This window comes from Arachis stenosperma, chromosome 4, assembly GCF_014773155.1.
Source record: "Arachis stenosperma cultivar V10309 chromosome 4, arast.V10309.gnm1.PFL2, whole genome shotgun sequence".
In the NCBI taxonomy this organism is placed as follows: domain Eukaryota; kingdom Viridiplantae; phylum Streptophyta; class Magnoliopsida; order Fabales; family Fabaceae; genus Arachis; species Arachis stenosperma.
Window position 1 is genome coordinate 46,684,398 of NC_080380.1, and position 27,088 is coordinate 46,711,485.

Consider the following 27,088-nt stretch of genomic DNA (forward strand, 5'->3'; position numbering starts at 1 on the left):
GATACTTACTAACAATTAATGATTTGATTGAACATTTTTTGCCTTTTCTGTTAAGGAAGGTTTTATGTTTGAATCATATCTTTTCTTGTTAGGCAAGTCATTAATTTTTAAAATCATATCTTTTCAAATTGTTTTCAAATCATATCTTTTAAAATTGTTTTCAAATCATATCTTTTCAATTACATCTTTTTAAAACCAATCATATCTTCTTAACCACATCTTTTTCAAAATAGTTTTCAATCAAATCTTTTTAACTTCTAATTTCAAATCTTTTTCAAAAACCACTTGATTTCCTTCTTACTTTTATTGTCGAAAATCAATTAAGTGTTTTTTTTTTCAAAAATGTTTTCAAAATCTTCTAATCAATTTTCGAAAATTACTTCCCTCCTTCTCACATCCTTCTATTTATGGAGTACCACTCCTTCTCAATGCACAATTCGAACCTTATCTAATTAAAGTTCGAAATCTTCTTCTCCTTCTTCTTTCTATTTCTCTTTTCCTCTGACACCTCAAGGAATCTCTATACTGTGGCATAGAGGATTCCACATTTTCTTTTTCTCTTCTCTTTCATATGAGCAGGAGCAGAGACAAAGGCATTCTTGTTGAAGCTGACCCTGAACCCGAAAGGACCTTGAAGAGAAAGCTAAGAGAAGCCAAGGCACAACTCTCTTTAGAGGACCTGACCGAATTCTTCAAAGAAAAAGAAGACATGGCAGCCGAAAACAACAACAATGCCAACAATGAAAGGAAGGTGCTGGGTGACTTTACTGCACCTACTCCCGACTTCTATGGGAGAAGCATCTCTATCCCTGCCATTGGAGCAAACAACTTTGAGCTTAAGCCTCAATTAGTTTCTCTAATGCAACAGAATTGCAAGTTCCATGGACTTCCAATGGAAGATCCTCATCAGTTCTCAGCTGAATTCTTGCAAATCTGTGACACAGTCAAGACTAATGGGGTAGACCCTGAGGTCTATAGACTGATGCTATTCCCTTTTGCTGTAAGAGACAGAGCTAGAATATGGTTGGACTCTCAACCTAAAGAAAGCCTGGACTCTTGGGAAAAGCTAGTCAATGCCTTCTTGGCAAAGTTCTTTCCACCACAAAGATGGAGTAAGCTTAGAGTGGAAGTCCAAACCTTCAGACAGAAGGATGGAGAATCCCTCTATGAAGCTTGGGAAAGATACAAACAATTAATCAGAAAGTGTCCCTCAGACATGCTTTCTGAATGGAGCATCATAGGTATTTTCTATGATGGTCTCTCTGAACTATCCAAGATGTCTTTGGATAGCTCTGCTGGAGGATCTCTTCATCTGAAGAAGACGCCTGCAGAGGCTCAAGAGCTAATTGAAATGGTTGCAAATAACCAATTCATGTACACTTCTGAAAGGAATCCTGTGAATAATGGGACTAATCAGAAGAAAGGAGTTCTTGAGATTGACACCCTGAACGCCATTTTGGCTCAGAATAAAATATTGACTCAACAAGTCAATTTGATTTCTCAAAGTCTGTCTGGAATGCAAAATGCACCTGGCAGTACTAAGGAAGCTTCATCTGAGGAAGAAGCTTATGATCCTGAGAACCCTTCAATGGAAGAGGTGAATTACCTAGGAGAACCCTATGGAAACACCTATAATTCTTCATGGAGAAATCACCCAAATTTCTCATGGAAGAATCAAGAGAGACCTCAACAAGGTTTCAATAATAATGGTGGAAGAAACAGGCATGGCAATAACAAGCCTTTCCCATCATCTTCTCAGCAACAGACAGAGAGTTCTAAGCAGAGTACTTCTGACTTAGCAACAATGGTCTCTGATCTAATAAAGACCACTCAAAGTTTCATGAATGAAACAAGGTCCTCCATTAGGAATTTGGAAGGACAAGTGGGTCAGCTGAGTAAGAAAGTTACTGAACTCCCTCCTAGCACTCTCCCAAGTAATACAGAAGAAAATCCAAAAGGAGAGTGCAAAGCCATAACCATGGCCGAATATGGAGAGGAAAGAGAGGAGGTGGACGCCACTGAGGAAGACCTCAATGGGCGTGCACCAACCTCCTCTGAGTTCCTCAATGAGGAACCATGGGAATCTGAGGCTCAAGATGAGACCATAGAGATTCCATTGTACTTACTTCTGCCATTCATGAGCTCTGATGAGTATTCTTCCTCTGAAGAGGAGGAGTATATCACTGAAGAGCAAGTTGCTAAATACCTTGGAGCAATCATGAAGCTAAATGACAAGTTGTTTGGAAATGAGACTTGGGAGGATGAACCCCCTTTGCTCACCAAAGAACTGGATGACTTGTCTAGGCAAAAATTACCTCAAAAGAGGCAGGATCCTGGGAAGTTTTCTATACCTTGTACCATAGGCACCATGACCTTCAAGAAGGCCTTGTGTGACTTAGGGTCAAGTGTAAACCTCATGCCCCTCTCTGTAATGGAGAAATTAGGGATCTTTGAGGTGCAAGCTGCAAGAGTCTCATTAGAGATGGCAGACAATTCAAGAAAACAAGCTCATGGACTTGTAGAGAATGTTTTGGTGAAGATTGAAGACCATTACATCCCTACTGATTTCATAGTCCTAGAGACTGGAAAATGCATGGATGAATCCATCATCCTTGGCAGACCTTTCCTAGCCACAGCAAAAGCTGTGATTGATGTTGATAGAGGTGAAATGATCATTCAAGTGAATGAAGAATCCTTTGTGTTTAAGGCTCAAGGATATCCCTCTGTCATCATGGAGAGGAAGCATGAAGAGCTTCTCTCAAGACAGAGCCAAGCAGAGCCCCCACAGTCAAACTCTAAGTTTGGTGTTGGGAGGCCACAACCAAACTCTAAGTTTGGTGTTGAACCCCCACATTCAAACTCTAAGTTTGGTGTTGGGAGGTTCCAACACGGCTCTGAGTAATTCTGAGGCTCCATGAGAGTCCTCTGTCAAGCTAATGACATTAAAGAAGCGCTTGTTGGGAGGCAACCCAATGCTTTATAGTTAACTATTTTCTTTTGTTATTTTATCTTTTTTGTAGGTTGATGATCATAAGAAGTCACAAAAACAATGAAAAAAGCAAAAACAGAATGAAAAACAGGAAGAAAAACAGCACACCCTGGAGGAAGATGCTGCTGGCGTTTAAACGCCAGTAAGCCTAGCAGTTGGGCGTTTAACGCCCAGTCTGGCACCATTCTGGGCGTTTAACGCCAGAAAGGGGCACCAGACTGGCGTTAAACGCCAGAAAAGGGCTAGAACCTGGCGTTAAACGCCAGGAATGGGCACCAGCCCGGCGTTTAACGCCAGAAATGGCTTAAAACGTGGATTTTGATGCCATTTGGTGCAGGGATGACTTTTCCTTGACACCACAGGATCTGTGGACCCCACAGGACCCCACCACCACTCTCTCTCTTCTTCCCCCATTCACCAATCACCTCAATACCTCTTCCCCATCTTTCTCTTCACCACTCACATCCATCCTTCATAAATCCCCACCAACCTCACCCTTCAAATTCAAACCACTTTCCCTCCCAAACCCACCCATACATGGCCGAACTCCTTCTCCCCTCTTTCCTATAAATACCCTTCTTCCCTTCTTCATTTTCACACAACCTAAACACCACTTCTCCCACTCTTTGGCCGAATACACCACCATCTCCCTCTTTCTCATTTCTTCTTCTTCTACTCTCTTCTTTCTTCTTTTTGCTCGAGGACGAGCAAACATTTTAAGTTTGGTGTGGTAAAAGCGTTGCTTTTTCGTTTTCCATAACCATTTATGGCATCCAAGGCCGGAGAAACCTCTAAAAAGAGGAAAGGGAAGGCAAAAGCTTCCACCTCCGAGTCATGGGAGATGGATAGATTCCTCTCAAGGGTGCATCAAGTCCACTTCTATGAAGTTGTGGCCTTGAAGAAGGTGATCCCCGAGGTCCCCTTTTCACTCAAAAAGGGTGAATATCCGGAGATCCGCCATGAGATCCGAAGAAGAGGTTGGGAAGTGCTTACCAACCCCATTCAACAAGTCGGAATCTTGATGGTTCAAGAGTTCTATGCCAATGCATGGATCACCAAGAACCATGACCAAAGTGTGAACCCGAATCCAAAGAATTATCTCACTATGGTTCGGGGGAAATACTTGGATTTTAGTCCGGAAAGTGTGAGGGTGGCGTTCAACTTGCCTATGATGCAAGGAGATGAACATCCTTACACTAGAAGGGTCAACTTTGATCAAAGGTTGGACCAAGTCTTCACAATCATATGTGAAGAGGGCGCATGGTGGACGAAATTGTGATTCTTATTCTTAGCTCTGATTCATTGTAATTGGATTTATTCAATAATTGTCCTTATTTGAAGTCACAATCCCGTTCAACTAACCAGCAAGTGTACTGGGTCGTCCAAGTAATACCTTACGTGAGTAAGGGTCGAATCCACAGAGATTGTTGGTATGAAGCAAGCTATGGTCACCTTGCAAATCTCAGTTAGGCAGATTAAATCTGTTTATGGTGAGTTCGAATATTAATAATAAAATAAATAATAAAAAGGGATAGAATACTTATGCAGATTCATTGGTAGGAATTTCAGATAAGTGGAATGGAGGTGCTGTAGAGCTCACGGACGCCTGCTCTCCTATTCCTTCTACTCAATCCTTCTTACTCCTTTCCATGGCAAGCTTTGTATAGGGGTTCACCATCAACTGTGGCTACTTTCATTCCTCTCGGGGAAATAACCTGTGCGGCTGTCACTCGCACAGCTAACCAGTCTGGAGGCATCACCCATGGTTGATAGCTACATCCCATCCTCGCAGTGAAAGCTAATGCACGCACTCTGTCACAGTGCGGCCAATCACCGGTTGGTTCCCGCTCCTACTGGAATAGAATCCCTCTTTTGCGTTTGTCACTAACGGCCAGCAGGTTAAAGTTTGAAGCACGTCACAGTCATTCATTACCGGAATCCTACTCGGAATACCACAGACAAGGTGAGACTTTCCGGATTCCCAGGATCCTACTCGGAACACCACAGACAAGGTTGGACTTTCCGGATCCAGATAAATGCCGCCATCCATCTAGCTTATACCACGAAGATTCTGTTGGGAATCTAAGAGATACACATTCAAGCTTGTGTTGCATGTAGAACGTAAGTGGTTGTCAATCACGCGCGTTCATGAGTGAGAACGTTAATGAGGGTTATTAACTCATCACATTCATCATGTTCTTGGGTATGAATGAATATCTTGGAATAAGAATAAAAGAGGAATTGAATAAAAGAAAATAGAACTTCATTAATCTTTGAGGTACAGCAGAGCTCCACACCCTTAATCTATGGTGTGCAGAAACTCCACTGTTGAAAATACATAAGCAAGAGGTCCAGGCATGGCCGAATGGCCAGCCCCCTAAACGTGATCACAGGATAGAAGATACAATCCAGGATGTCTAATACAATAGTAAAAGGTCCTATATATACTAGACTAGCTACTAGGGTTTACATGAGTAAGTAATTGATGCATAAATCCACTTCCGGGGCCCACTTGGTGTGTGTTTGGGCTGAGCTTGATCAATCCACGTGTAGAGGCATTTCTTGGCGTCAAACTTCAGGTTATGACGTGTTTTGGGCGTTTAACTCCGGATCATGACGTTTTTCTGGCGTTTAACTCCAGACAGCAGCATGTACTTGGCGTTTAACGCCAAGTTACGTCGTCATTCTTCGAATAAAGCATGGACTATTATATATTTCTGGAAAGCCCTGGATGTCTACTTTCCAACGCCGTTGAGAGCGCGCCATTTAGAGTTCTGTAGCTCCAGAAAATCCATTTCGAGTGCAGGGAGGTCAGAATCCAACAGCATCAGCAGTCCTTTTGTCAGCCTTTTTCAGAATTTTGCTCAAATCCCTCAATTTCAGTCAGAATTTACCTGAAATCACAGAAAAACACACAAACTCATAGTAAAGTCCAGAAATGTGAATTTAACATAAAAACTAATGAAAACATCCCTAAAAGTAGCTTAAACTTACTAAAAACTATATAAAAACAATGCCAAAAAGCGTATAAATTATCCGCTCATCACAACACCAAACTTAAATTGTTGCTTGTCCCCAAGCAACTGAAAATCAAATAGGATAAAAAGAAGAGAATATACTCTAAAGTCCAAAATATCAATGAATATTAATTTAATTACATGAGCGGGACTTGTAGCTTTTTGCTTCTGAACAGCTTTGGCATCTCACTTTTTCCTTTGTAGTTTAGAGGTATTGGCGTCTCTGGGGGAATTTAGAATTTGGGATAGTGTTATTGACTTTCTTAGTTAAGCATGTTGATTCTTGAACACAGCTACTTATGAGTCTTGGCTGTGGCCCTAAGCATTTTGTCTTCCAGTATTACCACCAGATACACAAATGCCACAGACACATAACTGGGTGAACCTTTTCATATTGTGACTTAGCTTTGCTAAAGTCCCCAATTAGTGGTGTCCAGAGCTCTTAAGCACACTCTTTGCTTTAGATCACGACTTTAACCACTCAGTCTCAAGCTTTTCACTTGGACCTTCATGACACAAGCACATGGTTAGGGACAGCTTGATTTAGCCGCTTAGGCCCGGATTTAATTTCCTTAGGCCCTCCTATCCATTGATGCTCAAAGCCTTGGATCCTTGCTTTAGAATTTTCGCCTTTTTTTTTTTCACTGCTTTTTCTTGCTTCAAGAATCAATTTCATGATATTTTTCAGATCCTCAATAACATTTCTCTTTGTTCATCATTCTTTCAAGAGCCAACAATTTTAACATTCATAAACAACAAGATCCAAAGACATATGCACTGTTCAAGCATTCATTCAGAAAACAAAAATCATTGTCACCACATCAAGATAATTAAATTAAATTCAGTAATAATTTCGAAAATCATGTACTTCTTGTTCTTTTGAATTAAAACATTTTTCTTTTAAGAGAGGTGAAGGACTAATGGAGTTTATTCATAGCTTTAAGGCATGGTTACATACTAATGATCATGAAATAAAGACACAGAACATATATAAACACAATAAAAAACCGAAAACAGAAAGAAATAAAGAACAAGGAATGAATCCACCTGAGTGAAGGTGGCACCTTCTTGAAGGTCCAATGGTGCTTTTTGAGCTCCTTTATGTCTCTTCCTTGCCTTTGTTGCTCCTCCCTCATTGCTCTTTGATCTTCTCTTATTTCTTGGAGAGTGAGGGCGTGTTCATGATGTTCCACCCTTAGTTGTTCAACATTATGGCTCAAATCCTCTAAGGAGGTGTTGAGTTGCTCCCAATAGTTGTTAGGAGGAAAGTGCATTCCTTGAGGCATTTGTTGATGATGCACTTCCTCATGTTCTTCTTGGAGGCCGTGAGGAGCTTCCCTTGTTTGCTCCATCTTTCTCTTGGTAATGGGCTTGTCTTCTTCAATGGAGACATCTCCTTCTATGATAACTCCAGCTGAGTAACATAGATGGCATATAAGGTGGGGGAAGGCTAACCGTGCCATGTATGAAGGCTTGTCAGCTATTTTGTAGAGTTCATTGGAGATGACTTCATGAACCTCTACTTCTTCACCAATCATGATGCTATGAACCATGATGGCCCGATCCACAGTAACTTCAGATCGGTTGCTTGTAGGGATGATGGATCTTTGAATGAACTCCAACCATCCTCTAGCTACAGGCTTGAGGTCCAGTCTTCTTAGTTGGACTGGCTTGCCTTTGGAGTCTACTCTCCATTGGGCGCCTTCCACACATATGTCCCTAAGGACTTGGTCCAACCTTTGGTTAAAGTTGACCCTTCTTGTGTAGGGGCGTTCATCACCTTGCATCATAGGCAAATGAAACGCCAACCTCACATTTTCCGGACTGAAATCCAAGTATTTCCCCCTAACCATTGTGAGATAATTCTTTGGGCTTGGGTTCATACTTTGGTCATGGTTCCTAGTGATCCATGCATTGGCATAGAACTCTTGAACCATGAGAATTCCGACTTGTTGCATGGGGTTGGCTAAGACTTCCCAACCTCTTCTTTGAATTTCATGTCGGATCTCCGGATACTCATTTTTCTTGAGTTTGAAAGGGACCTCAGGGATCACTTTCTTCTTTGCCACAACATCATAGAAGTGGTCTTGATGGCTTTTGGAGATGAATCTCTCCTTCTCCCATGACTCGGAAGTGGAAGCTTTTGCTTTCCCTTTCCCTTTTCTTGAGGAAACTCCGGTCTTGGGTGCCATTGATGGTGAATGAAAAACAAAAAGCTTAGGCTTTTTACCACACCAAACTTAAAATTTTCTTGTCCCCAAGCAAGAAAAGAAAAGAAGAGTAGAAGAAGAAGAAGAAAATATGGTAGAGAGGGAGAAGAGAGGGTTCGGCTATGTGGGAGAATGTGGGGTTGTGTTGTGTGAAAATGGAAAAGAAAAGAAGGGTATTTATAGGGAGGGGGGAGGGTATAGGTTCGGCCATTTTGGGTGGGAATGGGTGGGAAATTGAATTTGAATTTTTATGGAGGTAGGTGGGGTGTATGGGGAAGAGGAGGTTGATGTGAATGGTGAATGGGTAAATTGGGAGGAGGAATTGAGGTGATTGATGAAGAAGATGTTGGGAATTGTGACATGGGGAATCACATCACAAAAACTAGGATTGGGAAGTAAGGTGGGAATATGTTAGGTGAGGATCCTGTGGGGTCCACAGATCCTGAGGTGAGGATCCTGTGGGGTCCACAGATCCTGAGGTGAAAAGAAATACCATTCCTTCTCCCTATAGGCATGTAACATGCCTTCATGCATCATTCTGGCGTTCAAACGCCCATTGATGCACGTTTTGGGCGTTAAACGCCCATGTGATGCTTGTTTCTGGCGTTGAACGCCAGTTTCAAGCTTGTTTCTGGCGTTCAGCGCCAGATTGTCCTCTGTCTGCGCATTTTGGCGTTAAACGCCAGGATGTAGCTTGTTTTGGGCATTCAGCGCCAGAAAGATGCTCTGTTCTGGCGTTGAACGCCAGCCAGATGCTTCTTCTGGGCGCTGAACGCCAGCCCGTGCGTCCTCCAGGGTGAAAAATTTTTTTCTTCTGTTTTTGATTCTGTTTTTAATTTTTTTTTATTTTTTCGTGACTCCTCATGATCATGTACCTAATTCAACACAAAAATAACACCAAAATAAAATAAAATAAAATTAGATAAATAAAATTGGGTTGCCTCCCAACAAGCGCTTCTTTAATGTCATTAGCTTGACAGTGGCTCTCATGGAGCCACAAGGTGATCAGGTCAACTTAAGTGTGGTATTCCCAACACCAAACTTAGAGTTTGGATATGGGGTTTGGACACCAAACTTAAAGTTTGGTTGTGGCTTCACAACACCAAACTTAGAGTTTGACTGTGTGGGTTCTTCTTGACCTTGAACTGAGAGAAGCTCTTCATGCTTACTCTCTTTTATCACAGAGGGATGGCCATGTGCCTGAAACACAAGGTAGTCCCCATTCAATTGAAGGACTAACTCACCTCTGTTGACATCTATCACAGCTCCTGCTGTGGCTAGGAAAGGTCTTCCTAGGATGATGCATTCATCATCTTCCTTCCTAGTGTCTAGGATTATGAAATCAGTGGGGATGTAAAGGCCTTCAACCCTTACTAGCACGTCCTCCACTATTCCATAAGCTTGTCTTATGGACTTGTCTGCCAATTGTAATGAAAACAAAGCAGGTTGTACCTCAATGATTCCCAGCTTCTCCATTACAGAGAGTGGCATAAGGTTTATCCCTGACCCAAGATCACATAGAGCTTTTTCAAAGCTCATGGTGCCAATGGTGCAAGGTATTAAGAACTTGCCAGGATCTTGTTTCTTTTGAGGTAGAGTTGTCTGAATCCAAGTATCTAGTTCACTAATGAGCAAGGGAGGTTCACTTTCCCAAGTCTCATTACCAAACAGCTTGGCATTCAGCTTCATGATAGCTCCTAAGTATTGAGCAACTTGTTCTCCAGTCACATCTTCATTCTCTTCAGAGGATGAATATTCTTCAGAGCTCATAAATGGCAGAAGGAGAATTAAAGGAATCTCTATGGTCTCTAGATGACCCTCAGATTCCTCAGGATCCTTAATAGGAAACTCCTTCTTGCTTGAGGAACGTCCCAGGAGGTCTTCCTCACTGGGATTTTCGTCCTCCTCCTCCTTGGTGCATTCGGCCACTTTGATTAAATCAATGGCCTTGCACTCTCCTTTTGGATTTTCTTCTGTATTACTTGGGAGAGTACTGGGAGGAGTGTCAATGACTTTCTTACTCAGCTAGCCTACTTGTGCCTCCAGATTTCTAATGGAGGATCTTGTTTCATTCATGAAACTAAAAGTGGCTTTTGACAGATCAGAGACTATATTTGCTAAATTAGAATTGTTTTGTTCAGAATTCTCTGTCTGTTGCTGAGAAGATGATGGATATGGCTTACTATTATTCAGCCTATTACGTCCACCATTGTTAAAACCTTGTTGAGGTTTTTGTTGATCCTTCCAGGAGAAATTAGGATGATTTCTCCATGATGAGTTATAGGTGTTTCCATAAGGTTCACCTAAGTAATTAACCTCTGCTATGGCAGGGTTTTCAGGATCATAAGCTTCTTCAGAAGCTACCTCTCTAGTACTGTTGGATGCATGTTGCAATCCATTCAGATTTTGAGAGATCATGTTGACCTGTTGAGTCAACACTTTGTTCTGAGCCAATATGGCATTCAGAGCATCAATTTCAAGAACTCCTTTCTTCTGAGGTACCCCATTATTCACGGAATTCCTCTCAGAGGTGTACATAAACTGGTTGTTTGCAACCATGTCAATGAGTTCTTGAGCCTCTTCAGGCGTTTTCTTCAGGTGAATAGATCCACCTGCAGAATGGTCTAGTGACATTTTCGAAAACTCAGAGAGACCATAATAGAATATATCTAATATGGTCCATTCTGAAAATATGTCAGATGGACATCTTTTGGTCAGCTGCTTGTATCTTTCCCAAGCTTCATAGAGGGATTCACCATCTTTTTGTTTGAAGGTTTGAACATCCACTCTCAGCTTGCTCAGCTTTTGAGGAGGAAAGAATTTATCCAAGAATGCAGTGACAAGCTTATCCCATGAGTCCAGGCTATCCTTGGGTTGTGAATCCAACCATACTCTAGCTCTGTCTCTTACAGCAAAAGGGAAAAGCAAGAGTTTGTAGACTTCAGGATTAACTCCATTTGTCTTTACAGTGTCACAGATCTGCAAGAACTCAGTTAAAAACTGGTAAGGATCTTCAGATGGAAGTCCATAAAACTTGCAGTTTTGTTGCATTAGAGCAACTAGTTGAGGCTTAAGCTCAAAGTTATTAGCTCCAATGGCAGGAATGGAGATGCTTCTTCCATCAAACTTGGACGTTGGCTTTGTAAAGTCCCCAAGCATTCTCCTTGCATTATTATTATTTTCGGCCATCACCTCTTGTTCTAATGTTTCTGAAAGGTTGTTTCTGGATTGTTGTAATTTAGCTTCTCTTAATTTTCTCTTCAGAGTCCTTTCAGGTTCTGGATCAATTTCAACAAGAGTGCCTTTATCCTTGTTCCTGCTCATATGAAAGAGAAGAAAACAAGAAAAGAAAAAGGAATCCTCTATGTCAGTATAGAGATTCCTCTATGTTAGTAGAAAAAAGAAGGGGTAGAGGAATGAAGAAGAGGTTCGGTTTTTAGAAGAAGAGAGGTGAAGAGAAGTGTTAGTAATTAATTAATTAAATAGAAGAGGAGAAGAGAAGGAAGAATTCGAAAATAAATTTTTGAAAAAGTGGTTAGTGATTTTCGAAAATTACAATTAAAATTTAAACATGAAACAATTAATTAATTAAAAAGAATTTTTTTAAAAAGAGAGAGATATTTTCGAAAATAGAAGAGGGAGAAGTAGTTAGGTGGTTTTGAAAAAGATAAGAAACAAACAAAAAGTTAGTTAGTTGATTGAAAAAGATTTGAAATCAAAATTTAAAAAGATAAGAAGATAAGAAGTTAGATAAGATATTTTGAAATCAAATTTTGAAAAATAAAATTTTTTTGAAAAAGAAAAAATAAAAGATAAAAAGATTTAATTCAAAAATTTTAAAATTATTTACTTCACTAACAAGAAACTACAAGATAAGATTCTAGAACTTAAAGATTGAACCTTTCTTAACAAGAAAGTAACAAACTTCAAATTTTTTTGAACCAATCACATTAATTATTAGTGAATTTCGAAAATCACATATAAAGATAAGAAAAAGATTTTGAAAATAATTTGAAAAAGACTTTTGAAATTTTCGAAAAACAATAAAAAATGAAAAAGATATGATTTTTTTTGAAAAAGATTTTGAAAAGATAAGATTTTTTTTTAAAATTGAAATTTTGATTTGACTTGTAAGAAACAACTAATTTTGAAAACTTTTGACCAAGTCAACCCAAAATTTCGAAATTTTGGAGGAAAATAAGGAAAAGATATTTTTGATTTTTGAATTTTTAATGAAAAACACAAAAATGACCCAAAACATGAAAATCTTGGATCAAAACACAAGATGCATGCAAGAATGCTATGAATGTCAGGATGAACACCAAGAACACTTTGAAGATCATGATGAACATTAAGAACATTATTTTGAAAAATTTTTGATGCAAAGAAAACATGCAAGACACCAAACTTAGAAATTTTTAATGCATGGAAAATATGAATGCAAGAATGCACATGAAAAACAAGAAAAGACATAAAACAAGAAATCATCAAGATCAAACAAGAAGACTTATCAAGAACAACTTGAAGATCATGAAGAACACTATGAATGCATGGGATTTTCGAAAAAAAATGCAAGAAAAATTTTAAAAGCATGCAATTGACACCAAACTTAAAAATTGACTCAAGACTCAAACAAGAACACAAAATATTTTTGACTTTTATGATTTTCTAATTTTTTTGGATTTTTATTTTATTTTTTTCGAAAAATAATGTTTTGAAAAACGAAAAAAAAATTAGGAAAATTTTTGAAAAAGATTTTTGAAAAGAAAATTACCTAATCTGAGCAACAAGATGAACCGTCAGTTGTCCATACTCGAACAATCCCCGGCAACGGCGCCAAAAACTTGGTGGACGAAATTGTGATTCTTATTCTTAGCTCTGATTCATTGTAATTGGATTTATTCAATAATTGTCCTTATTTGAAGTCACAATCCCGTTCAACTAACCAGCAAGTGTACTGGGTCGTCCAAGTAATACCTTACGTGAGTAAGGGTCGAATCCACAGAGATTGTTGGTATGAAGCAAGCTATGGTCACCTTGCAAATCTCAGTTAGGCAGATTAAATCTGTTTATGGTGAGTTCGAATATTAATAATAAAATAAATAATAAAAAGGGATAGAATACTTATGCAGATTCATTGGTAGGAATTTCAGATAAGTGGAATGGAGGTGCTGTAGAGCTCACGGACGCCTGCTCTCCTATTCCTTCTACTCAATCCTTCTTACTCCTTTCCATGGCAAGCTTTGTATAGGGGTTCACCATCAACTGTGGCTACTTTCATTCCTCTCGGGGAAATAACCTGTGCGGCTGTCACTCGCACAGCTAACCAGTCTGGAGGCATCACCCATGGTTGATAGCTACATCCCATCCTCGCAGTGAAAGCTAATGCACGCACTCTGTCACAGTGCGGCCAATCACCGGTTGGTTCCCGCTCCTACTGGAATAGAATCCCTCTTTTGCGTTTGTCACTAACGCCCAGCAGGTTAAAGTTTGAAGCACGTCACAGTCATTCATTACCGGAATCCTACTCGGAATACCACAGACAAGGTGAGACTTTCCGGATTCCCAGGATCCTACTCGGAACACCACAGACAAGGTTGGACTTTCCGGATCCAGATAAATGCCGCCATCCATCTAGCTTATACCACGAAGATTCTGTTGGGGAATCTAAGAGATACACATTCAAGCTTGTGTTGCATGTAGAACGTAAGTGGTTGTCAATCACGCGCGTTCATGAGTGAGAACGTTAATGAGGGTTATTAACTCATCACATTCATCATGTTCTTGGGTACGAATGAATATCTTGGAATAAGAATAAAAGAGGAATTGAATAAAAGAAAATAGAACTTCATTAATCTTTGAGGTACAGCAGAGCTCCACACCCTTAATCTATGGTGTGCAGAAACTCCACTGTTGAAAATACATAAGCAAGAGGTCCAGGCATGGCCGAATGGCCAGCCCCCTAAACGTGATCACAGGATAGAAGATACAATCCAGGATGTCTAATACAATAGTAAAAGGTCCTATATATACTAGACTAGCTACTAGGGTTTACATGAGTAAGTAATTGATGCATAAATCCACTTCCGGGGCCCACTTGGTGTGTGTTTGGGCTGAGCTTGATCAATCCACGTGTAGAGGCATTTCTTGGCGTCAAACTTCAGGTTATGACGTGTTTTGGGCGTTTAACTCCGGATCATGACGTTTTTCTGGCGTTTAACTCCAGACAGCAGCATGTACTTGGCGTTTAACGCCAAGTTACGTCGTCATTCTTCGAATAAAGCATGGACTATTATATATTGCTGGAAAGCCCTGGATGTCTACTTTCCAACGCCGTTGAGAGCGCGCCATTTAGAGTTCTGTAGCTCCAGAAAATCCATTTCGAGTGCAGGGAGGTCAGAATCCAACAGCATCAGCAGTTCTTTTGTCAGCCTTTTTCAGAATTTTGCTCAAATCCCTCAATTTCAGTCAGAATTTACCTGAAATCATAGAAAAACACACAAACTCATAGTAAAGTCCAGAAATGTGAATTTAACATAAAAACTAATGAAAACATCCCTAAAAGTAGCTTAAACTTACTAAAAACTATATAAAAACAATGCCAAAAAGCGTATAAATTATCCGCTCATCAGCGCACAATGGAAGAGAGATTCAAGAGGCAAGCCGGTCCAATTGAGAAGGCATGACTTCAAGCCCGTGGCTAGAGGATGGTTAGAGTTCATTCAACGCTCAATCATTCCCACTAGCAACCGGTCCGAAGTTACTCTAGACCGGGCCATCATGATTCATAGCATCATGATTGGAGAAGAAATAGAGGTTCATGAGGTTATAGCCCAAGAACTCTATAAGGTGGCGGACAAGACCTCCACCTTGGCAAGGTTAGCCTTTCCTCATCTCATTTGTCACCTCTGTTATTCAGTTGGAGTTGACATAGAAGGAGATACCCCCATTGATGAGGACAAACCCATCACCAAGAAAAGGATGGAGCACACAAGAGATCCCTCTCATCAAGAGATCCCTGAGATGCCTCAAGGGATGCACTTTCCTCCACAAAACTATTGGGAGCAACTAAACACCTCCCTAGGAGAGTTGAGTTCCAACATGGGACACTTAAGGATGGAGCATCAAGAACACTCCATTATCCTTCATGAAATTAGAGAAGACCAAAGAATCATGAGGGAAGAGCAACAAAGACAAGGAAGAGACATTGAGGAGCTCAAGCACTCCATAGGACCTTCAAGAGGAAGGAAGAGCCGCCATCACTAAGGTGGACCCGTTCCTTGATTTCCTTGTTCTTTATTCTTCTGTTTTCGAATTTTATGCTTTATGTTTATCCATGTTTGTGTCTTGTGATCATTAGTGTCTTAGTGTCTATGCCTTAAAGTTATGAATGTCCTATGAATCCATCACCTTTCTTGAATAAAATTGTGCTTAATTGAAAAGGAAAGAATTGCATGAATTCTGAATTTTATAATAGTTTAATTAATTTGATGTGGTGGCAACACTTTTGTTCTCTGAATGTATGCTTGAACAGTGCATATGTCTTTTGAATTTGTGGTTCATGAATATTGGCTCTTGAAAGAATGATGAAAAAGGAGACATGTTACTGAGGATCTGAAAAATCATTAAAAATGATTCTTGAAGCAAGAAAAAGCAGTGAATACAAAAAAAAAAAAAAAGAAGGAAGCAAACGAAAAAAAAAAAAAGAAAGAAGAAAGAAAAAGAAAGAAATAAAGTTGTGATCCAAGGCAATAAGAGTGTGCTTAAGAACCCTGGACACCTCTAATTGGGGACTTTAGCAAAGCTGAGTCACAATCTGAAAAGGTTCACCCAATTATGTGTCTGTGGCATGTATGTATCCGGTGGTAATACTGGAAGACAGAGTGCTTTGGGCCACAGCCAAGACTCAATAAATAGCTATGTTCAAGAATCATCATACTTTACTAGGAGAATCATTAACACTATCTGGATTCTAAGTTCCTAAAGAAGCCAATCATTCTGAATTTCAAAGGATAGAGTGAGATGCCAAAACTATTCAGAGACAAAAAGTTAAAAGCCCCGCTCATCTAATTAATACTGATCTTCATAGATGTTTTTGGAGTTCATTGCATATTCTCTTCTTTTTATCTTATTTGATCTTCAGTTGCTTGGGGACAAGCAACAATTTAAGTTTGGTGTTGTGATGAGCGGATAATTTGTATGCTTTTTGGCATTGTTTTTAGTATGTTTTTAGTGTCTTTTAGTTAGTTTTTATTATATTTTTATTAGTTTTTAATTAAAATTCACTTTTCTGGACTTTACTATGAGTTTGTGTGTTTTTCTGTGATTTCAGGTATTTTCTGGCTGAAATTGAGGGATCTGAGCAAAAATCTGATCCAGAGACTGAAAAGGACTGCAGATGCTGTTGGATTCTGACCTCCCTGCACTCGAAGTGGATTTTCTGGAGCTACAGAAGCCCAATTGGCGCGCTCTCAACGGCGTTGGAAAGTAGACATCCTGGGCTTTCCAGCAATATAATAGTCCATACTTTGCCCAAGATTTGATGGCCCAAACCGGCGTTCAAAGTCACCTCAAGAAATTCCAGCGTTAAACGCCGGAACTGGCACCTGATTGGGAGTTAAACGCCCAAACTGGCACTAAAGCTGGCGTTTAACTCCAAGAAGAGTCTCTACACGAAAATGCTTCATTGCTCAGCCCAAGCACACACCAAGTGGGCCCGGAAGTGGATTTTTATGTCATTTACTCATCTTTGTACACCTTAGGCTACTAGTTATCTATAAGTAGGACCTTTTACTATTGTATCTAGAGACTTTGGTAGCTATCTTCGTTTTATGCTATCTTAGATCATTGGGAGGCTGGCCATTCGGCCATGCCTAGACCTTATGCTTATGTATTTTCAACGGTGGAGTTTCTACACACCATAGATTAAGGTGTGGAGCTCTGCTGTACCTCGAGTATTAATGCAATTACTATTGTTCTTCCATTCAATTCCACTTGTTCTTTGTCCAAGATATCACTTGTTCTTCAACTTGATGAAGGTGATGATTGACGCCCATCACCATTCTCACTCATGAACAAAGTGACTGACAACCACTCTTGTTTTACAAGCATCTGAGGCTTAGTGAATATCTCTTGGATTCCTGATTGCACGATGCATGGTTGATCGCCTGACAACCGAGTGCTCGCCTGACAAACGAGCCAACCATTCCGTGAGATCAGAGTCTTCGTGGTATAGGCAAGAACTGATGGCGGCATTTAAGAGAATCCGGAAGGTCTAACCTTGTCTGTGGTATTCTGAGTAGGATTCAATGATTGAATGACTGTGATGTGCTTCAAACTCTAACCTGCTGGGCGTTAGTGACAGACGCAAAAGAGGGATTCTATTCCAGTAGGAGCGGGAACCGAACCGGTGATTGGCCGTACTGTGACAGAGTGCGTGAGCATTAGCTTTCACTGCGAGGATGGGAGGTAGCCACTGACAACGGTGAAACCCTACACGAGCTTGCCATGGAAAGGAGTAAGAAGGATTGGATGAAGGCAGTAGGAAGGCAGAGAGACGGAAGGGAAGGCATCTTCATACGCTTGTCCGAAGCTCTTACACCAATGATATACATAAGTATCACTATCTTTATCTTTTATGTTATTTTCGTTCATCATCATATACATTTGAGTTTGCCTGACTAAGATTTACAAGATGACCATAGCTTGCTTCAATGCTAACAATCTCCGTGGGATCGACCCTTACTCACGTAAGGTATTACTTGGACGACCCAATGCACTTGCTGGTTAGTTGTGTGAAGTTGTAGTGATCACAATTTCGCGCACCACCTGGGTAGAAACCTTATGACCAAGGACTATTCCTCCTGTCACCATGAAGTGACATTTTTCCCAGTTCAAAACCAGATTGGTCTCTTGACATCTCTTCAATACCAGGGCTAGGTGATGTAGGCAACTAGGAAAAGAATCTCCAAATACTGAAAAATCATCCATAAAAACTTCAATGAATTTCTCTATCATGTCTGAGAAGATAGAAAGCATGCAGCATTGGAACGTTGCAGGTGCATTACATAGCCCAAATGGCATGCGCCTATAGGCAAACACTCCATATGGGCATGTGAAGGAGGTTTTCTCTTGGTCTCTAGGATCAACCACTATTTGGTTATATCCTGAATAGCCATCGAGAAAATAATAAAATGCATGGCCTGCAAGTCGTTCCAACATCTGGTCCATGAATGGAAGCGGAAAATGATCTTTTCGTGTAGCTTCATTGAGTTTTCTGTAGTCTATGCACATCCGCCATCCAGTGACGGTCCTTGTAGGAATTAATTCGTTCCTCTCATTTGGAACTACAGTTATTCCTCCTTTCTTTGGGACAACATGTACAGGGTTGACCCATGGGCTGTCTGAGATAGGGTATATCACCCCTCCCTGCCATAACTTCATAACCTCTTTCTGCACCACCTCTTTCATAATTGGGTTCAGCCTCCTTTGAGATTGAATGGATGGTTTGGCATCTTCTTCTAGCAGTATCTTGTGCATGCATATGGCTGAGCTTATTCCTTTCAGGTCAGCAAGAGTCCATCCAATGGCATCCTTGTGCCTCCGCAGTACTTGGAGTAGTTCATCCTCTTGATCCTGGTTGAGGGATGAGCTTATGATTACTGGGTAACTTCCGTTTTTCCCCAAATATGCATATTTGAGAGTAGGTGGCAGTGCTTTGAGCTCAAGCTTTGGTGCCTCTGACTTTTGATTTTCCACCTTGGGCGCTTCTTGTGTATGAATTTCTGTTGCTGCAACCTCTTCACTTGATTCATATTCCTCCCCTACTACCCTCTCTGGCTCTTCAGGTTCTTCTTCCTCAAAGTCATCATGTACTTCTTCCTCAAGCGCATCTAACCTCATGCATTCCCCAGATTGCTCTGGTGGGTAACTCATGGCCTTGAATACGTTGAAGGTCATCTCTTCATTGTGTAATCTCAAGGTGAGGTCACCTTTTTGGACGTTAATGACAGCTCCTGCAGTGGCCAAGAAGGGCCTCCTCAGGATAATGAAAGCCTTGGGTTCCTCTTGCATATCCAGGATCACAAAATCTGCTGGGAATATGAACTTTCCCACCTTTACCAACAAATTCTCTACTATGCCGTGAGGGAACTTGAATGATCGGTCTGCCAATTGTAGGGCCATCTTTGTTGGTTTAGCCTCTTCGATATTCATCTTCCTCATCATAGCTACTGACATCAAATTGATGCTGGCTCCTAGGTCACAAAGAGCCTTCTCTACCGTGATCTCACCTATGACACAGGGGATCTGAAAACTCCCTGGATCCTTCAATTTCTGGGGTAATTTATGCTGAATGATAGCACTGTATTCTTCGGTCAGTATCACAGTTTCGTTGTTCTTCCAGCTTCTCTTCTTAGTCATGAGCTTCTTTAAGAACTTGGCATAGAGAGGCATTTGTTCTATTGCTTCAGCAAAGGGTATGTTGATTTGTACCTTTTTGAAGATTTCTAAAAATCTCAAAAATTGGTTGTCATCCCCCTTTTTCTTCAATTGCTGAGGGTATGGAACTCTCGGGACATCCGGCTTCAGCTTCCCTTCTTCTTTTTGACTTTTAGAAGTTGGGCTCTGATCTCCATCTTGCCTTTCTCCTTCGTCAATTGACTCTTCTTCTAGTTTCTTCTGGTCAAATCCCTTCAGTTCCTTCCCACTCCTTAGAGTGATAGCTTGACACTCCTCCTTTTTACTTCTGTTGTTGCCAGAAGTCTGATTGAATAGGTAACCAACTTGTGTTTCAAGCTTCTCAATGGCAGCATCTTGGTTCTGCATATTTGACTGCACTTCCTCTCGGAATACTTTACTGTCTTGGATGTCTCTGCATATGCTCTCAAGCAGGATTTCAATTTTAGAGATTTGGTCATTAAATAAGGAATGGGCTGAATTGTTATTGGGGTTGTGACGTCTCTGATCTTGGCCTTGGTCTTGTTGATTTCCCCACCCAAAGTTTGGGTGATTCCTCCATCCAGGGTTGTAGGTCTTAGAGTATGGATCATGGTTGTATCTAGGTGAATTCCCAATGTAGTTGGCTTGCTCCTGAGTGCCTTCTTCCTCTTCACTTGCTTCCTCTTGAGTTGAAGTGGTGATTGCTGCCGCTTGACTTCTCTCCATCTTCCTGGTGAGGTCAGCTAGCTGCTTGGTGATGAGCTTGTTTTGAGCAAGCAGAGCATCTACATTGTTCAGCTCCATTACTCCTCTAGTGTTCCCTCTTTCAGAAGCATAGAAGTAGTCATTCTCAGCTACAGTTTCAATGACATCTATGGCTTCCTCAATGGTCTTCTTCTTGTTCAAAGAACCTCCGGATGAATGGTCTACAGCCTTCTTAGATTCATATGACAGTCCTTCATAGAAGATGTGCAGCTGCACCCATTCATTGAACATATCAGATGGACATCTCCTTGTTAGGTCTTTAAACCTCTCCCATGCTTCATATAGAGTCTCACCATCTTGTTGCCTGAAAGTTTGGACCTCAGCTCTCAGCCGATTGACTCGTTGAGGGGGGTAAAATCTTGCTAAGAACTTGTTCATAACATCATCCCAAGTTGTCAAGCTCTCCTTTGGAAAAGACTCCAACCACTTGGTTGCCTTGTCTCTGAGAGAGAATGGGAACAACAACAGTCTATAGACGTCTGGTTGAACGCCATTGGACTTCACTGTGTCACATATTCTCAGGAAGGTGTTTAAGTTTTGGTTGGGGTCTTCTTGGACACCTCCTCCGAACGAGCAATTGTTCTGAACAAGGGTGATGAGCTGTGGCTTTAGTTCAAAGTTGTTGGCATGGATGGTTGGTTTTTGGATGCTACTTCCGCAATTCCCTGGGTTTGGGTTGATGTAAGAGCCCAAGACTCTTCTATCTTCCCCACCAGGATTTGCTCTACCTCCTCCACCATGGTTGTGAACCTCTTCCTCACGATGGTCTTCCATGGTTGTTTCAAAGTATTCTTCACAGTGTTCCTCCTCTTCTTCAGCACCCACTACACGTTTTTCTTTTGCCTCCCTTCTTAATCTTAAGAAGGTTCTCTCAGATTCAGAATCAAAGGAAGTTGAAGCTCCGCTTCTTCTCCCTGTCATACAAACCCACAAATTACAAGCAAGAAAAGCAATGCAGAAAGTATCTTGTTAGAATAACTTGTTAGTGTCAGTGATGCAATATATCAAACAGTTAGTGGGTTAGTGAACTGAATTGTAAATAGCAAAGAAAAACTCAGAAACAGGGGAGGGGAAGAATTAAACTAAGACAGAAAGCAAATTAACCAAACAGAAAATTAAATCAAACAAAATACAAATGCTCAATCTAGTGATCCTCTAATGTAATCATTGTCTGATGACAGGTCATCATATACCCATTTTTCAAGCTAATTTCACTTGTTTTACTAGTCTTTATGCACTTTCTTGCATCCTAAGCAAGTGATTTGGAATGAAAATGCATAGCTTCTTTAAATCAAGCAACCACCATTAATTTGATGCTAAATCATGAGGTTTAAGCAAGAATTAAGTGATTTTTAATGAATTATAAACCTTATGAGTTTAGAGATACTTTGAGTGGTTGTTTTGGTTTCTTGTAGATGAAGAAAGGAAGAATAGAGGAAAAGTGTGGCTTAAAAAAAGCGTGGCCCAAGGGAAGGAGAAGTGTGCCGCATGGAAGGGAGGAAGCAAACATTGCCCTCCACAAGGGCACACTGCCCTCCAGGAGGGCAACATAATGAAACAAGCTTGAGAAGCAACACTACCCTGCCCTCCTCAAGGGTGGAGCACAATTTGATGCCAAGGATCAAGAAGAACAAAAACTCTGCCCTGCCCTCCTCAAGAGCAATATCGGGCTCATCAAGGAAATAAATTCAAGAAAGAAGCTCACCAATGCTTGCCACAAGGATCGAACACGGCACCATGAGGAAGCAAGGAACTAGGCCTTACTTTGGTGCCAAGAAAATCAAGAAAAAAAGTAGCGTGCGCGTCAACCGAGTTTCGAACGCGGAGCTTCAATTTTGGAAACATTGCCCTGCCCTCCGAAAGGGCAGGGCAGCATTGTGTAATGCACGGCCAGCACACAAGAGTTGGCGCACCAAGGGAGTCTCGGCAGCAACAGCACGCACGCACGGGCAGAATCTGGCACACCAAAAAAACTCTGCCCTGCCCTCCACAAGGGCAGGGCAGCATCCTGCAAGCATCAACGCACCACGCACGCACGCACAAGGCCGCACGCATCATTTCCTGCCCTGCCCTCCACAAGGGCAGGGCAGCCTCCTAGGAGCTACTTTCTTCATGGGCTGAAATTGGATTAAAAATCCAATTAAATTCATTTCTTCACCAAATCAAAAGCCCATCCAAATTCCAAAATCCAAGAATAGAAAGTGTATAAATAGGAGTTAGTTTGATGTAAAGAAGAAAAAAAAAACTTGGACTTTGGACCTTTACTTTGAGCTTTCTTTTCACTTGAGAATTGAGAGCTTCTTTTGATTTTGAATTTTGAGAGCTAGGAATGGAGATTTCAGGGAATTGGGGAGGAGAATTGATCTCTCTTCTTCCTCGTTCTTGCTGGAGCATTTTTACTTTTCTTGTTTGAATCTTGGGTGTGAAGAATTGAGGAATTTCTGTCTCAATCTCCATTCAAGATCTCTTGAATTCCTCTTCTGCATAATTGAGTTCAATTACATTCTTTTTACTGCTTCTTCTTTAATTTCTTGTTAATTGCTTTGAGAATTTGGATCTGGGAAGGCAATTGAGATCTAGACTTTGCTATCTAGTCTCTGGAGTCCTGAGATCACATTTTTCGTTTTGGTTCTTCTGTGAACCCCTGCTGCAATTCAATTCCATTTCCTGTTTGAATTCTAGTTACTTCTAATTCAACTTCTGCTTTATTAATTATTGCAATTTAATTTCCCTTGCTTGAATTCTGAAATCCCAATCCTCGAATCCCTTTTCATTACTGCAATTTATATCTCTTGCACTTTAAGTTACTGCAATTTACATTTCTTGCACTTTAAGCTTCAGTCATTTAATTTCTTGCTCTTTAAGATTCAGCTCTTTTACTTTCAGTTTTCTTTAATTTCTGCAATTCTTCCCTTCCCCTTTACATTTTCTGTTATTTACTTACTGTTGGATACAAAATCACTCAACCAAAACTTGATTCGCTTGACTAAATCAACCACTAAACTAAAATTGCTCAATCCTTCAATCCCTGTGGGATCGACCTCACTCATGTGAGTTATTATTACTTGATGCGACCCGGTACACTTGCCGGTGAGTTTTGTGTTGGATCATTTTCCACACATCATGTTTTTGGTGCCGTTGCCGGGGATTGAAACAGATTGACAAAGATTAAGTGAAGTGGAGATCTAGATCAAGCACTTTTTCTTTATTTTTAACTAACACACTAACTGTTTGAGAATTTGCCTCTATCAACTCACTAACAGTTTGAGAATTTATCTCAACTAACTGCACTCAATTCTCAAGTGTGCTGCTGTTTGTCCCTCCTGATTGTTTGCGTGCCACAGGAAATCAAGTCTCTACAGACGAAGAGTATCATGACATGAAGCCACCACTCATTACACTCATCAAGAACAATTGTTCTTATGACGAAAATCCATTGGAAGATCCTCAACAGCACATATCCACTTTTCTGAGGACTTGTAATGCTGTCAAAACTGATGGTCCAGATCATGACACTTATAAGATCCTGTTATTCCCTTTCTCATTAAAGGGTGAAGCTGCACAATGGTTTGAAACTTTTCCCCAAGGAAGTATTACTAGTTGGGATGATTTGGTCACTAAATTTCTGGCCAAATTCTCCTTATCCAGACAGATCATCCAGCTAAAAGAGGAGAAACATCTATTCACACAAGGGGAAGAAGAACCACTCTTCAAGGCCTGGGAAAGATACAAGAAAGCAACTGATAAAGTGGGTTTCCGAGCTTTTTATGAAGGACTAACCCCAGAAACAAGAAAAGCAGTGGATTACTTCTCAGATGGCCTACTCAAAGCAACAACAACTGCCCAAAGAATTGCAAATTTCAATGACAAAGGAGTCATCAACCAACACTCATGCGAGAAACCACAGAATGCAATTTCAGAAAAAGAAGTGATGAAACTTGAAGGAATGAAGGCATCCATGAACCTAAACAAACAAATGCACCATCAAACACAGCAACACATGGAGCTGAGGGATAGAAAGGTTGATTGCCTACAGTCTGCTGCAGTAAATGCCCAATTTCCACCATGGAAGCCCCATTCTTATCTAAGAATGGGGGAGTCCCGACATCAAGAACAAGGAAGTTTCAACCAGGGCAAATCCATGACCACAAACAACCAACATCACTCATCCACCAATGCCAATCAAGGCCAATACTCACAAAACACATACTTCCAGACTCATTCCAACTGGAGAAGGACCGAGTACCAAAATCACGAACCAAGGAACTTCAATTACAACAACCCCAACTTCACAAACCAGCAAAAACACCATTATGGTAACAATAACCACTACATGCTGCCACCACACCCACCCTTCCAACCTCTAACATCTCATAACCGACCAATCTCACAAGACTCTCAGAGGATCACGAACTTGGAGATCTTAAAAGAGAAAATGATGAAACACCAAGAGGAGATAACAAGGAACCAAGAGATGTCAATCAGAGGAATTGAGGAGCAGATAGCTCAATTGGCGAAGTACTTTGCAGAAATGGGTGAGAAGAAAATAAATACTTTCCTCAAAGCCACTGAAGACAAACCAACTAACAATGAAGATGCCACAAAGAAGGAGGGATGGAAAAAGATCATAGAGGAAAGTGAAAAAACCTTGGACAAAGAAAGTACCAGCCAAGAAAAATACAACAAGGAATTCTTTCAAGGAGAGACAGAGGATAGAATTAAAGAAAAGCAGAAAATCCCCACTGGAAAATTTTCACTAGGGGATAGAGTAATGATAAACATTCAAACCATGAAGGTGTCCCCACAGTTGTCTGATCACTACATTGTGACTAAGATCCTTCCACAGGAATTCATAGAGGTCATCAAAGAGAAAACCGGAAGGAAGTTCACAGTGAAGAAAGACAAGCTAAGGCACTGTAATATGCAACTTTCATGATCAGTAGAATGGAAGATGTCAAGCTAGTGACAATAAAGAAGCGCTTGTTGGGAGGCAACCCAACCTGAGGTAGTTTTCTTTTCATAGCTTTTTCAATAAAGATGTTGAATAACTATTATGCATTGCAAGGAGCTAAGTTTGGTGTTGCACACCAAAATAACTTAAGGGAGAATGAAAGATTCTAAGTTTGGTGTTCCACCAAAAATCTCATTTAAAAGCACATTCTCACCTCTTGCATGATGCTAGCTCCAAGCAATCGAACAAATCATTCAACTATTTAAACTGCTTTCCAGCTTTAATCCCATAACCTTTAGCAAGAACACAAGGTTTTACATATGGTTAACTTGTTGCATCAGAGGCAGTGGCAAGTAATTAAGTTTGGTGTTCTCACACCAAGATAAATCCAAGAGCCACACTCAATTTATGCATACTAACCATGCACTTAAGGGCTTGAGAAGCAAGCAACTTTGAGAATTATGCAGGACATGTGTCAACAATTGAAGATATTGCGCATCTTAACTCAAAGAAAACACAACAGAAGGAAGAATCACAGGGCTGCAACTTCAAAGGTTGTATCTGAACTCAATCCTTGCTGCTGTGAATTGTTTTGAACATGGGAACCATTATATATCATGCTAAAGTGTTTATCTAGTTGCAAGTGAAGTGTTTGATTAAGTATGATAATCTGCATGATGCTTGTCATTCATCACCTAGCTTGAATTTTGTTTTGTTTCCCATATGCTTGAATAAAAGAGAATTGTTTGAATTAGAAAGTAAATATCCAATGTTGCATAAGTCAGAATGGAAGTTAATGGTGGTGTATGTGTTTGATTAAATGCATAACTCATAAAATAATTGCTGCATGATGTCATTTTCATTGAAGTGTGATCTAGCTTGCTGTTATAAAGGTTCTTATCAGTAAAGAAAAAGCCTTTGAGAACAAAAAAATTAAAACAGAAAGAAAAGGAAGAAGAAAAAGCCAATGTGGTAAGAAAAACAAAAGAATAAAGGCTGGACACCAATAGCTTGGACCCTAGGACACATGCCTGTGGTGTTCTTGTACTAGGATATGCTTGAATAAGTAAATTCTGAGGGGTATTTCAAAACCCGGTCACTTAGATCAACTGATTTGGGATGGCCAATTGAAAGTCCACAATAAAGAGCAACCTAGATACAGAACATTTAGTTATCCAAAGAGATGCTGGGCATCAATGATCCTAGGAAGAAGTAGTGAGCCATGTGTCTGTGGTGGAAGATGTTGATTAAAAATAAAGCCAAAGGCTACTACTACAACATTAGACACCAAGCCTTCAAAGAATAATAAGCTTGATAAGCAACATGAGAAAAGAAAAGTTAGCAAGGGAGCAAAGAAAGAATAAACCTTATAACAGCAAGTTTAGTAAGCCTTTGAGGAAAAATGTATGTTATGTAACAGCAACAATAATTGAGTTATCATTGTCTGCATAAAAACTCCATAAGTTAAGTTCTGCTATATGCCTAATAAGGATATGTTTCTTTTCTTGTTCACTTCATTTTCTCTTAGTTTTGATGCTTGCTTGGGGACAAGCAAGAATTAAGTTTGGTGTTGTGATGACAGGTCATCATATACCCATTTTTCAAGCTAATTTCACTTGTTTTACTAGTCTTTATGCACTTTCTTGCATCCTAAGTAAGTGATTTGGAATGAAAATGCATAGCTTCTTTAAATCAAGCAACCACCATTAATTTGATG

General features: G+C 40.3%; 1 protein-coding gene and 1 non-coding gene across 2 annotated transcripts; both read right to left on the bottom strand.

Moving 5' to 3' along the window:
• Positions 1 to 1,114: 1,114 nt before the first annotated feature.
• Positions 1,115 to 1,222, bottom strand: LOC130978385 (small nucleolar RNA R71). The gene has a single exon (XR_009086031.1). It is a non-coding gene; the product is annotated as a small nucleolar RNA R71 (small nucleolar RNA).
• Positions 1,223 to 18,057: 16,835 nt separating this feature from the next.
• LOC130974952 (uncharacterized) lies at positions 18,058 to 20,042 on the bottom strand. Its single transcript, XM_057899788.1, has 3 exons — positions 19,785 to 20,042; positions 18,366 to 19,652; positions 18,058 to 18,168 (listed from the first exon to the last, which is right to left on the bottom strand). The coding sequence occupies exons 1-3, from the start codon at positions 20,040 to 20,042 to the stop codon at positions 18,058 to 18,060; spliced, it is 1,656 nt and encodes a 551-aa protein (XP_057755771.1).
• Positions 20,043 to 27,088: the final 7,046 nt, after the last annotated feature.

What these genes read in the sequence shown, in the direction of transcription:
- LOC130974952 (XM_057899788.1), bottom strand. Translation starts at nt 20,042, where the DNA reads ATGCAGAACCAAGATGCTGCCATTGAGAAGCTTGAAACACAAGTTGGT. An exon ending in TGAAGCCGGATGTCCCGAGA is followed by an intron (nt 19,653 to 19,784) that starts GTTCCATACCCT and finishes CTCTATGCCAAG; the next exon opens with TTCTTAAAGAAGCTCATGAC. An exon ending in CAGGATATAACCAAATAGTG is followed by an intron (nt 18,169 to 18,365) that starts GTTGATCCTAGA and finishes TTCTTTTCCTAG; the next exon opens with TTGCCTACATCACCTAGCCC.